At 26.5% G+C, this 12,875-nt stretch overlaps 1 protein-coding gene across 2 annotated transcripts; it reads left to right on the top strand.

Moving 5' to 3' along the window:
• Positions 1–339: 339 nt before the first annotated feature.
• LOC132926594 (repressor of RNA polymerase III transcription MAF1 homolog) lies at positions 340–6,294 on the top strand. 2 transcript variants are annotated; one of them, XM_060990963.1, is made up of 6 exons: positions 345–1,201; positions 1,270–1,407; positions 2,382–2,538; positions 3,229–3,428; positions 3,519–3,641; positions 3,889–6,294. In XM_060990963.1, exons 1-6 carry the CDS (start codon positions 1,119–1,121, stop codon positions 4,052–4,054), a joined length of 867 nt encoding a protein of 288 aa, XP_060846946.1. In that variant the 5' UTR covers positions 345–1,118; the 3' UTR covers positions 4,055–6,294. The 2 variants fall into 2 exon arrangements, with proteins under 2 accessions (XP_060846947.1, XP_060846946.1); XM_060990964.1 differs by lacking the exon at positions 3,519–3,641 and having other exon boundaries at positions 340–1,201.
• Positions 6,295–12,875: the final 6,581 nt, after the last annotated feature.

Raw genomic sequence — 12,875 nt, 5'->3', positions numbered from 1 at the left:
CAACACAATATAAATTATAATTGAATAACAGAATAACGTAGGACGCGGGCAGCTGTTTTCCAAAGGCCGTTTGTCGTAGTGCTGCCGTGTGCGCGTGCGCCGTCGGGCCACTCGATAACTTGTACTCCTCTCTCACTCACCGCCTCACGAGTTCGCGCGCACACACACACACACCACAGACATTGCCATTGTACCGGTATCGCGTGCGTGCGCGCGCAAGTGACACTGCGAAAGAGTGAGAGAGAGAGACCACGGTGGCGTCGGTGAAGGATAGCACTATTATAGCAGCTGCTGATAGGCGGGGCGGTAGTGCGGTACCGCGTTCGAATGATAAAGATTAGAAAGACTCCCGACTGGCTCACTACCAACTTATATACAACAATAATAATAATACGAGAAAAATAAATATTAGGAATAGTACAAAGGAGTCAAGGTCGTCAACTAAACGTACCGCATAATATTATTATTAGATAGCGGCGGCGGCGGCATTCGGCATTTTAGCGACTTGGCGGTCATTTTTATCGCTTTATAGCATCAGTTTGTTATACGAGTGTGTGTACGGGAGTGTGTGCGTGTGTGTGAGTGTATGTGTATGTGTGATTGTGTATTTGCGTTTGTATGTGCGCGCGCGCGAACAGTAAACAAAAACAACTCAATAAATAATAAACGTTCAACGGACAAAGCAAGTGTTTTGACTTTTGACTTTCAAGTGTGTGTTGCGCGCCGAGACGTTCTGTGCGCCTTTTTTTCGTTCGACCCCTCTTCTGCGTCCGCGCGCTGCTCTAATCGAACGGCGAATACCCGGGTTTTAATACCAATTTTTTAGCGAACGTCGGTGGACTACGTCTGAGAGTAGGCGTATTGTTGTTTTATCCTGATCGGAAATCGTCATTCGTTAATAGCAATCCGAAGGTCGGTTTCGGCGACAGCTACGTACCGTCTGGTTCCTGGACAGGGACCCTGTCCGTCCGTATTGGGCTCTTGTGCGATCGACGTGAAAATGGAACCGTCGACGACATACCCGAATTTCTGTAATTGCTGTACACAACGAAAACGGTGCCGCCTGTACAATCGGCGGATATAAACGGTATTGAAATTGTACTTTAGTTGTATCCACCATGAAACTGTTGGAGAGCTCACAATTAATCGAACTGTCGAGAGCACTTTGTGTAGACCGAGGAGATGTTAAAGTCGTTGCCAGGTAATATTGCTATTATTTTCACTCATCATACAAATGTACATGTCGATCATAATCTCTTTTTTATATAGGATTGAAAGCTATTCATGCAAAATGGTAGGTGATGAAAAACACAAGTATAAAAAGTTTTACTCTCAGAGTGGCACACAGCCAGGCGACCTCGAAGCACTGGGCTGTTCACCCAACAGTGATCCACGATACGGAAGAAGGTATTAAAAACAAATAGTCCACTTATGGTTTTATACACTTACCTATAAAAGCAAAATTTTATGTTACTCAACCTTAATTATGGTACAGTAGAACCTCATTAATTCGGACCTCATTAGTCCGGACTTCGCTTAATCCGGACAGCCATTTATAATACGTAAATTACGCTAGTTTATGTCATAGATTAAAATAAACGAGAAAACGAATTCTAAAAATATCCTATATGTATTATGTATCATGTATTTTTAGGTTAAATATTGTAAGACATACATATGTATTTATATTTAGTTTGAATAATAAATTAATATCCAATATATTTTTTTTTAAATTTATAATTTACGATTTTTGGTTATTTTGTTTAATCCGGACTTTCAATAATTCGGACAACCTAGAGCCCCATATAGTCCGGATTAATGAGGTTCTACTGTATTAACATATGAATCTAACATACTTAATTTTTTTCTCATTATAGACTCGGGCTAAAATAATGATACAAACAATGTTTATGAATAAAGCAATACAATTAAATATTTTAGGAAATTTGTGTTAAATCTATAAATCAATCAAATTAGTTCAGTGATTTCGCTAATTAAATGACCTTAATATTCTTTTGTGTATTCACATATAATTATCTTTCACACTAAACATATTCCTAAAATGTATACTAAAAAAAAAAAAAAATTCAAAAAATCACTATTGATTATAAAGTATAATTTATTGTATAATCAATGGCATCACTTTTGATTTAATATATGAAAAATATATTCTTTATTATGCGTTGCTGTTGAGAACATTTTAAATGCTGAAACATTTTACAAGATGAAAGATAGAAATAAGTAATGTCATAACTTAAGTAATAAAAAAATTTGACTTAAATTATTTATCCATTATATTGTATTCTATAATTTTAGTTGGTACCTTTTAATTTATTTAAAAAATGTATTTTAATCCTATCAAATTTAATGTATGTTTACAGTCTTAGTGTATCAGGAGATGAAGAAGTCCTGTTATGTGATACAATATCACGCAAATCTTTATTTTACTTGATTGCTACACTTAATGCAACATTTGCACCTGACTACGATTTCACTGATGCCAAGTCGTCAGAATTTAGTAGAGAACGCAGTTTGCAGGTTAATAATTACTAATAAATATTATAATTGTTACGTTATCAGAAGAACTAACGATAAAAAGAAACTGTAAATGTAAGAAATATACTAGTATTCTAATATTCAAAGTGTTAAGTATATTATTCACCAATTCATTTTTATATTATATCATGAAAATAGTTATAGTTACTTGATTGTTATAAATTTTTTTGCCTTGCTTTTTATGGTTTTAACAATGCATTATCTATTACTTCGAGAATTAAAATTATTTATTTTTTCTTATACTTTAACTTTTATTAATTTTTTAAGGACATAAATACTTTATATCAAATCTAAATTTCTGAGTATTGCCATTTTGCTATCAAATTAACTTAAACTATAATAAAAGTGTTTTAAGATTATAAAAATATTTCTAGATTAAGTTTCTGGAATTAATAAGCATTTATTGCTCTTAAATTTTTAGAAAAAATTACTTTTAAGTACCCCAAACATGAATAACCAATTTGTCTGAAAAATCATTATTTTCTAACTTGATGAATTTTGAATATCCAACCATTATATATATATTTAAAAGCGTAGATATACATATATATTATATTTATATATTTTATTCATATTAGATGATTTTTTTAAAAATATAAATAGATTTAAGCTAACTAATTATTATAATCAAAATTAAATTTTAAAACAGTATAATTGTTATTATTTTTTTAGTGGGTTATGAGAGATGTGGATAATAATTTATCAGCAGTCATTGTAGAACCTACAACAGCAACATCGTGTGTTGCATCTAATCAAACTATTATGAATCACCTACAAAGTAATACAGCTCCCAAAAATTACTCACAGTTACGTGATAAACTCTGGGAAGTAATTGACAAAGAAATTGGCATGTCTCAATGTGACATTTACAGGTAATATTACACCTATACCTTACTACAACTACAAAAATTATAAAATTGTATGTATTGACACATTTTATATTTATTATGTGTCACTTGCAGCTATACGCCTGACATGCGGTCAGATCCATTTAGTGAAGATGGGTGCCTGTGGTCGTTCAACTATTTCTTTTACAACAAAAAACTAAAAAGAATTTTATTTTTTACTTGCCGTCGCATTATTAGGCGAGTTTCACAAATCCATTGTTATAATTTAAACTGAGAAGTTTTAAGATTTGCATATACTTTTCTTGTCATTTTTATTTTGGGTTTAAAAATATTATGAGACTAAAATTACTAAAAAAAACTTATGCTTATTATATTTTCTCATTGAATTTATTACTTCTCAGATTTAATTGTATTTATATGTGTTAGTATACAAAATTTGACCTTTTATGTTGAATTAACTTTTTTTTTATTTGTTGTACTTTAGTTCTTCCTATCCCATGGACTTTGATGGATCAATAGGAAATGGATCAGATTCTATGTTCTTGTCTGACTATTATGATGATGGAGGTGCTGATAGCAATAGTAGGCATCACAGAGAAAGAAGTCCCTTAAACAATAGTCGTCGTCGAGGTGGAAATAGTAATTTCTAAATGACAAATTAAAAAAGGAAAAATAGTCTAAATATATTTTAACTTACTGTCTCTCTTTTCTTTTTTTATGCTTTTAACTATAATATAAATTATACATCAGCCAATAACTATTATTATTCAAGAAATAATCATAATATATAGATTTATAATATATATACATAGATATTGTGTTATTTTACACATTTGCACATTTTTAATTGTTATTATATATGAGTATAATTATATTAGGATTGTAAATTGTTTGACAAATGTTTGGTAAAACTAAGATATAGTGTGGTGGATCTCAGTTATTGCATATTTAAATAGTCATGATTGATTTTTATTGTCGCTAAAATTTTGTTGATATTTATTTATATTCAAATATATTAACAAACAATTTTACTAAAAATAATTTAAGTACAACATTATTATCAAATTAAAAGTTTATGAAATTGAATTTCCAAAAAAATAATTTAAGTATATTTTATTTATAAATTATATTGTTTAAATATTAATATTATTTATTACAATAACAAAGTATTATTATTATACATTATTAGATAGTATTAAAGAACACTGATCTTTACCTTGAAACTGTTTTATTTTTTGTATTGGTTAGATGAATTTTAGATGAACAAATGATTTATTGTATTCAAAATGTAATAGATATTATTTAAAAAGAAATATATTGTCCAAAGATAAATATTATAATTATGTTTGTTTTTATGAATTTAATGTACCTGTTTATATTTAATTATATATATAACGTTTCCATTATAATTAAGTCTACAATCCTTAAATTTTAAATATTATCTTTATAAAATTAATTTTAAAGTGTATGTAATACTTGAGTTGAAAATTTAAAATCTATTTACCAGTGGAAATTTTGTTCTTTACAAATATATTCTACTAATGCCTTGATTTAAAGACAAAAACTGCCATTCATGGTTTTATTACTTTATTTTGTTATTTATTAATTTATGTTATTTTAAAAGATTAAAAGTAACATAATACAGTGAGTTCCGCTTAATGTGATCACATTTGTTCAGATAATTTTGATTCTAATAACCGGTTGATTCCATAAAATATTTTTTTTATTGATTAGTTTATATTTATATGTATGTTTAAAATTAGATTAAAATAAAGTGAAGAAACTATCTATTTTTAAATTTTACTTGAGAATCTACTAATTTCATTTTCATATTAGCCTGAAATTAAAATCCATATTCAGTTAATATAATATATACATGATTTTTAATTATTTAAAAATAAATAAATAATATTATATGTACATATTGTACCTAAAGCTTTTGGAACAACTAAAAAGTATCGTTTTCGACATTTTTGAACAGCTCCTTTTAAGTTTTTCAAAACAATTCTTGTTTCTTTTTATGAAAGTTTGAAATACCATCAAAACAATAAGAATGTTCTTAAAAATAATTCAATTATCCGGTACTTGGTGATTCTATTTAAAGATTAATTTAACATTAGTAACATAAGAACTGGTTTGGGATTTTCAATTTTGATTCTATAAACCAGTGATCACATTAAGCGGAACTCACTATGTAAATCAATAATTTTTGCATAACTCAAAGTTAGTACTACTAAAACCTAGTAATAATTGATAAATAAAATAATTAAGTACTAATTATAATTAGTAGCATGTACATTTTTTAAATTTGTTTTACCTATTATAAAATATTTATTATGATTTTCATTTTATTATTTTATTTAGTATCTTATTCATACTATTTTAAAATAATTAAAATAAAAAGAACTACCAAATATTTGAACATTGACAGTTTTAAGTTAAATCATTCATTATCCTTACCAAGTTATTTAAGAAAATTAAAATAAAAAAAAACGATTCTCTTATCTATAAACAGTAATTTCTGAAATGTTAAATAATATATTTCTGAACATTATTTTCAATATATATTAATTTATTTAAATATATAGCAAATATTGTATTTCTTATAAAAATAGTTAGAAACATATTTGCAGAAAATTATAATTTATTTTTAAAATCTTACAACACACTGTGCTGTTTAAGTTGTCATAATTTCAATGTAAATATATATATTAGATAAAAACTTAAACAGTAATACATTTTAAGTTATTAAATGTTGAATCATAATCAATTTGTAATTAATAACTATTAGAATACTGTATTATTAACAAGTAATTATTATTGGATGTGGCTGATGGTGTATTAATAACTTATTGTTTTATGCTGCAATTAATAAAATGTACAATTCTAATTAGTTTTAATATTATATTTTGTGGGACTGTAATACTATATACAAAATTGTCATTAACATAATTATCAGCAGGCTAAGCATAATTAATAATGTCAGTATTTGACTTTAAACTTATAAGTTCTGTTCCAATAACTATTCAGTTGGAGATGCCATTTCTTAATCACTACTACCTACTCTAGTTATTAATTCTATGTTATAGAATAATTTTAAATTTATGTTTAAGAAGTATTAAAACTTACAAGTTAATAACAAGTGCCAAGTTACTATAATTATCACATTTCTATTCTAAAGATATATATGGTCATTGGCCAGGCATCAGTTATACTAAAAAATTAACTTATTAGTAATTTTATAATTTTTCATTATATTATTTCTCCAATAAGATACATTCTTTACATTATTTTCATTATTAACACACTTCACATACCTACCTAATACCTACATTTAGATTTAGTTATGTCATAAAAAAGATTAATAATGATTTATCAATCGCTAATTTTTATATTATTTGGAATAGGTAAATGTGTAATATATTATTTATAATGAAAAAAAAGAGTATTGCTATTGTTTCATTTTTATTTAAGTAAGAATAAAAATCACCATGCCAGTTGTTTATATAGTATTATTAATTATCATACTTCTTTATTACCTACCTAATTATATAATATTATTATGTATAAAGTAATGTTTTAATTCATAATTGGTATGAGAATATTTGTTGTTAGTTGTTATGAATTTAATATACCGATAATTGTCAACTGAATTTATACTGATTTAGTGCTTACATAAGAGATTCCTTTTTAAGAAATAGGCAAAGATCTCAATATAGGTTAGCGATAACTTGGTAGCTAGATATTGCATCTTATCATTAATATTTGTTATGTTAATAAACTGCTAATTAATTTCCAAATGTCTTTTAATTAGGTAGGTACCTAATACCAGTAATACCTACATGTGATGGCTATACTGCCACTTGCCAGTAACTAAAACAACAAATGAACGGACATTTATTTTGTTACTTTGTCTCAAGACACATTTAAGGTCCAGAATGGGTGAAAACAGCCTGAATAGACTGGATTCACTTAATATACATTGTGCGAAACCTAACTACCTAACCTATGAGTAGTATGATCAAATATTATAATTTAAATTAATTAATATTATATTTGAATAAAAATTAATAATTATTATAATAAACATTATTGATGTTAATAAACATTTTTCTATGCTAAGGATAATATAAAATACATAAAATATAAAAAGCATGACGATATAAACATATATTGTAGATAAATACATTAAAAAGACAATTTATATAAGAATAAGAATATCCTAGTTTCATTATACACGAATTATACGAATCGCATAGCTAAACAGTGTTTAACTCAAAATTTGTGGCGGCTCAGAAACAGCTTAAATACTCGAGATTTGGCATCAGTTATCAATTCAAATTGTAACTGTTAGCGTTAGGTTCCCAAGCATAGGCAGGTACAAGTAACAAGAACGTATCCCGCTCTCAACTCTGGCGGATTTGTGCAACACCTTGATTAACATGGTGCTTGAATTTTTTGCATTTAAAAAAAAAAATCATCATTATTACTTTTATCTTGTACATTTAGTTTAAAGATATTAAGGTTATATTTTAAAGGAGGTAGTATTGATCTTATTACAATTAATATTTGTTTCTATTACCTATATGATTTCTTATTATGAAAGAAATAATTTCTTTAAACTTTATAGTCATAATTAATTTAATAGAAAATTTACTATTTTTTTTTTTTAAGAATTGTCCTGAATATAAATATATACATAAATAAACCTGAATATAATAAACTTACTTCATTAGATCAAAATCATACCCGTTTTTCATTGATTTAATATGTGGTTTTCAATTAAATTACATTTTTTTCTGAGTGTAGGCAGCTAGGCCTAATGGCTTTTACCTTCCCGAGGCTCAGGCCCCCGGGCCCTGGCCAAATATCCAAAAAAAAGGGTCCTCCTTTAGTAGCTGCACTGAAGCCCTGAGGCTCTTAAGTTCGAAGCACTGGTTGGTGCACTATCTTTTACTGTTTTCGTCCTACATATAAATTTGTATATTTATCAATAGGTACTACATATTTTATTCTTATGGTTTTCTCCATTTTATAAAAAATTATAATTATATTATCAAAACAAAAGATTAAAATTGTATATATTTATGTGTAGGTACTTATTAATAATAAGTATATAAATGCTCAACATTTTTGGGAAACGGTGGTGATGGGAAATGTACCCCCTCCCCCGCCCTCGTCAAGGAAATTATATGTTCGCAAAGTATATCCCCCTTTGACAAAATCCTAAATACGTCACTGCATAGGTTATATTGGTATATTATATATTTTTAATAGTTTCTGATAGAAACTAGCCATAAACCAAAATACATTATACACTTATACCAGTATGTATATAGCAATGTATAATAATATAGGTACATCATACGCGTAAGTACTAGGTATACGTCATAATGCATGTTAACTAACTAATTATTAACATTTAATATATATCATCAGTACTGATATATAAGTAGGTACTACTTTACTATACATATATTTCTTATAAATATAATATCATTAATATCTACTTTTATGTCCTTTATATTGGCTATATTATAATTTATAACTTGTAAGGATCTTATTATATTATTGCACTTACAATAATAATAATAAGCATTACCTAAGTATATTAAATATAGATGTCTAATTTAGTAATTTATAAATTTAATTGCACAATGTGTTTATTTAGTATCTTATTTCATATTATAAAAAGTCATCTAAATAGTATTATTTTCTTTAGTAATTACACGAAGTATAAAACTGTAAAAGAGACGTATGCATTTCAATATTTCATATACTAGGTATCTAGTACCTATATTTTATATGATTAATATAAGTAATACGTATAATGGATTCAAACAATAATAGCTATATGTGTATATATGTGTATATATACCTACTTACTATAAATAATAACCAAAAGATAAATATTATGATAATACATAAAAAATATAACGGTGATTTGGCGTGAATTTAAAACCTAATTCGTTAAATGCATTGTCTCACCGATATAGCGTTTAGGCCATGTCCGTTTTTTATCGCTCCCCCCCCCTCGTAAATATATTCTGGATCCACGCCTGACATCAATGTTATGTGAAAACAAATAACCATAATAATAAAATTAATATATGCAAATTCAATGATGTATTTACTATTTACTATTTAGTAGGCATATACAACGATAAAAGCGACAAATATACGCATATATAGTATATACAGTTATATATATATGTATAATAATTTTGCTATAGTATGAAATTTTAAAATTTAAAATTTACATAATATACCTATGTAAGTACATTCATTCATAAATCGTTTAATATAGGTATACGCACATACCAAGTTTTTTTTTAATGTACATAGGTACACAATAAATATCTTAAGTCTTATATACCTAATAAATATATGTTTATATGTCATAATATGTAATATATATACAGTAAACTCGCAATATATAACAAAACTAGATAATGAAGAATATCTCGATACAATGAATGAAACAGTCGTTTCCTTGAAAATCGTATGGTATAACGAATTACTTTTGGACAAAACACTTGCGGCATAACGAATTTTTACACTTCTGAAGCTTGCCATTACTATTTTTTTTTTTATCAAGTATCATACGATAATGACGATAATGTTTCAAGTACATTATGGCTATTAAAATAAGATACATGTCGATTAATTTATAACAATTACCTAATGGCTCTACGGTGTCTGTGTGAACTGTGACCATTGGAAGGGGCAACTTCAAGATATCTTATGTGAATACGAGCCGAAAAATATGATCAAACCTGACGATATGGAATTATTTTATAAAACAAAAATTACAGATTTTAAAAAATATGAAAACTTTACTGACTTATTTATACATGTTTATTTCATGATTTTCTATAATCTTAGTATTAAATGAAAATGAATATCAATTATTATTAAGAAGTTGATTTATTTAAATCTTTTTAAAACGAATTTTACCAACTTGAAAAATTAAAATAAGGTTCCTCCATAAGCAGTTTTTACTGAAATAAAAAAATCTAAAAATGATATTTTCACAATTTATATTTTACAGACTATTAATATAAAACAATGTTGATGGAATTGGATATTAAAACATAGAATTACAGCTTAGTTATTTAGTTGGAATTCAAATATATTTTCCTGGGGCGGGCTTGACATTTTTACGTGTACTATTATATTTTATTATACAGTATACCTACGCAACGACATTTTCAAAATATTTAGATTAATTTTAACTTATTTCTTATATATATATATTATATCGTAATACTGTACCACTGTACCTAATGCTAATAGTAAAATAAATTACTATAAAAACAAAAAAAAAGTAAATTATAAAATAATCTTAACATTCATAACAATCTTTGTGATACAATTACATTTTTATTTGATTAAAAATTCCAGGGATTCGCTCTGTTTTATAGTTCAATTTTAATGTAGATAGGTACTTACCTCGTCATTGAGTTAATTACAACAGTGATGGTTGTGTTAAATTTGAATTCAGTAATAATCATTACTTACAAAATACTTTTTGTTAGCGCTGTGTAAGGACAATAATATGTGGTGGATAATATATTTATATTAATTAATTCGTATATTAGTAGATAATATGTCAATATGTAGTAGGTTATACTATTTTTTTTCCAAATACGTTGCAATATTACCTTTATTATACCACTTTAATATATTAAATTGGTTTAATAAAAGTAGATAGTATCTGTTTGTCATTAATGTTTGGTTATAATACAACATATTATTTAGATTATATCTATAACCGCTATTTAAGTAGGTGCATTTTTGTAGTACATAATTTTGTGTACAACTAATACCTAATAAATTAAAGAATTTAGTAAAATTGTGACAATAATGGACTTTTGTATAAAAAATAATTTAAGTAGTAATACCTCGATAAGACTATAAGAGTAGGTATAAGGGTGAAATATTAATAGGAATACGAAATGTTTAAGGAAAAAAATAGGGATTGTTATACTATTACTGTTTTAATTTATTACACCACATAAGCCATAAAAGCATTACCTACATAATTTGCATCATCAGATTATCCTAATGCTATAATAGCTTCAGTGCTATATACGTATATATATAACGCGAATATCCGAGTTGTAGTTTTAACTCATTTATATGTACGCGTGTAATCAACTGCGTACGAGACCGGTGAATTGATTTCGGGGCAATTTAGATATATGTATGAATTGATACCTTTTTTTGTTGTATATCGGTAGAAAATTAAGAAACAAGTATTTATGAAGGACAACATTAAATAACTAAATCTAAGAAGTTTAACCTACTATTAAATTGTCATGATATAACACAAACAATTAAAATATAATACGTAAAACATTAAATTTAATAACAAAAAAAAAAAAAATGTCGGAGAAACTTTTTAGTCAACCTCCCCATAGTATATTCTAGGTAACGCTAATAGGCTGCAGTTAGGGAATCGATTAATACGTCTCCTAAATGAACTCAGGAATCAATTAATACGTAAAGTAAGTTTCGGGAATCAACTCACTCACACCAGTGTAATTTGTATCGAACTGTGGTCTATAGGTAGACACCACTTGTACATATTGGACCCGTCAGCCATAGCGTATATACTCGACTTGAATAAACAGTAAATATTTAAGTCTGGTATCCCGACGTTTAATGTTTAGCCAGTAGCCACGCCTAAAGTGAATTACTGTTCATTAATCATTTTATATTGCAGTGTGTATACAAAAAATTAATTGTGGACGTTTTGTTTTTGGTTATTATTAATTTTTTTGTTGGGAGGGGGGGTTACTTTTATTTGTACACCTTGGTAGATGTAGAGGATTTAAAAAAAAATAAGTGTCTAATATTGACTATTGTATCGCATAATAACATAATGTATTCTTCTGACTTCATTTAGGTACACATAGTAAAATAATATATATATATATATATATATACCTAATATGTAGTATGCACTTATATATTCTATGTATTCTATTATATTTATACTTGCATATGTATATATTAGCTTTAATGCATCATAAATCCATAACTTATAAGTATACAGCTAGAATGTATATACAACTATACAAGTGTGCAATATACAATAGTAAAATATGTATAATATTATATGTATTTTGTTGAAATATATAGTAAATTTCCCAATGTTTTCCCAACTATTATTAATATATGCTAATATTAATGAGAGTTATAATATAAATATTATTTTTATAATCTTATAAAAATCATTTGATAATTTTAACATACAATTGAATTAAGTTACTTTTTATGTAAGCTAAATTATTTTTGTTGCTCTTACTTTTAAATAAATCTACATCATTTTTTAAGCTTTTATTAATATGACGTTGCATTTTGCATTATCTCAGTTAAAATATACTGTAAAACATACTTTTTTGTATTTTATTAGCATGCAATAGTATACAAGCCTCTATCAACTTAAAATATTCAAAAATATTC

The sequence above is a fragment of the Rhopalosiphum padi genome, chromosome 3, assembly GCF_020882245.1.
Source record: "Rhopalosiphum padi isolate XX-2018 chromosome 3, ASM2088224v1, whole genome shotgun sequence".
Classification (NCBI taxonomy): Eukaryota; Metazoa; Arthropoda; class Insecta; order Hemiptera; family Aphididae; genus Rhopalosiphum; species Rhopalosiphum padi.
Note: the sequence above shows the minus strand (reverse complement) of the source record. Positions and strands in the feature narration are given on the sequence as shown.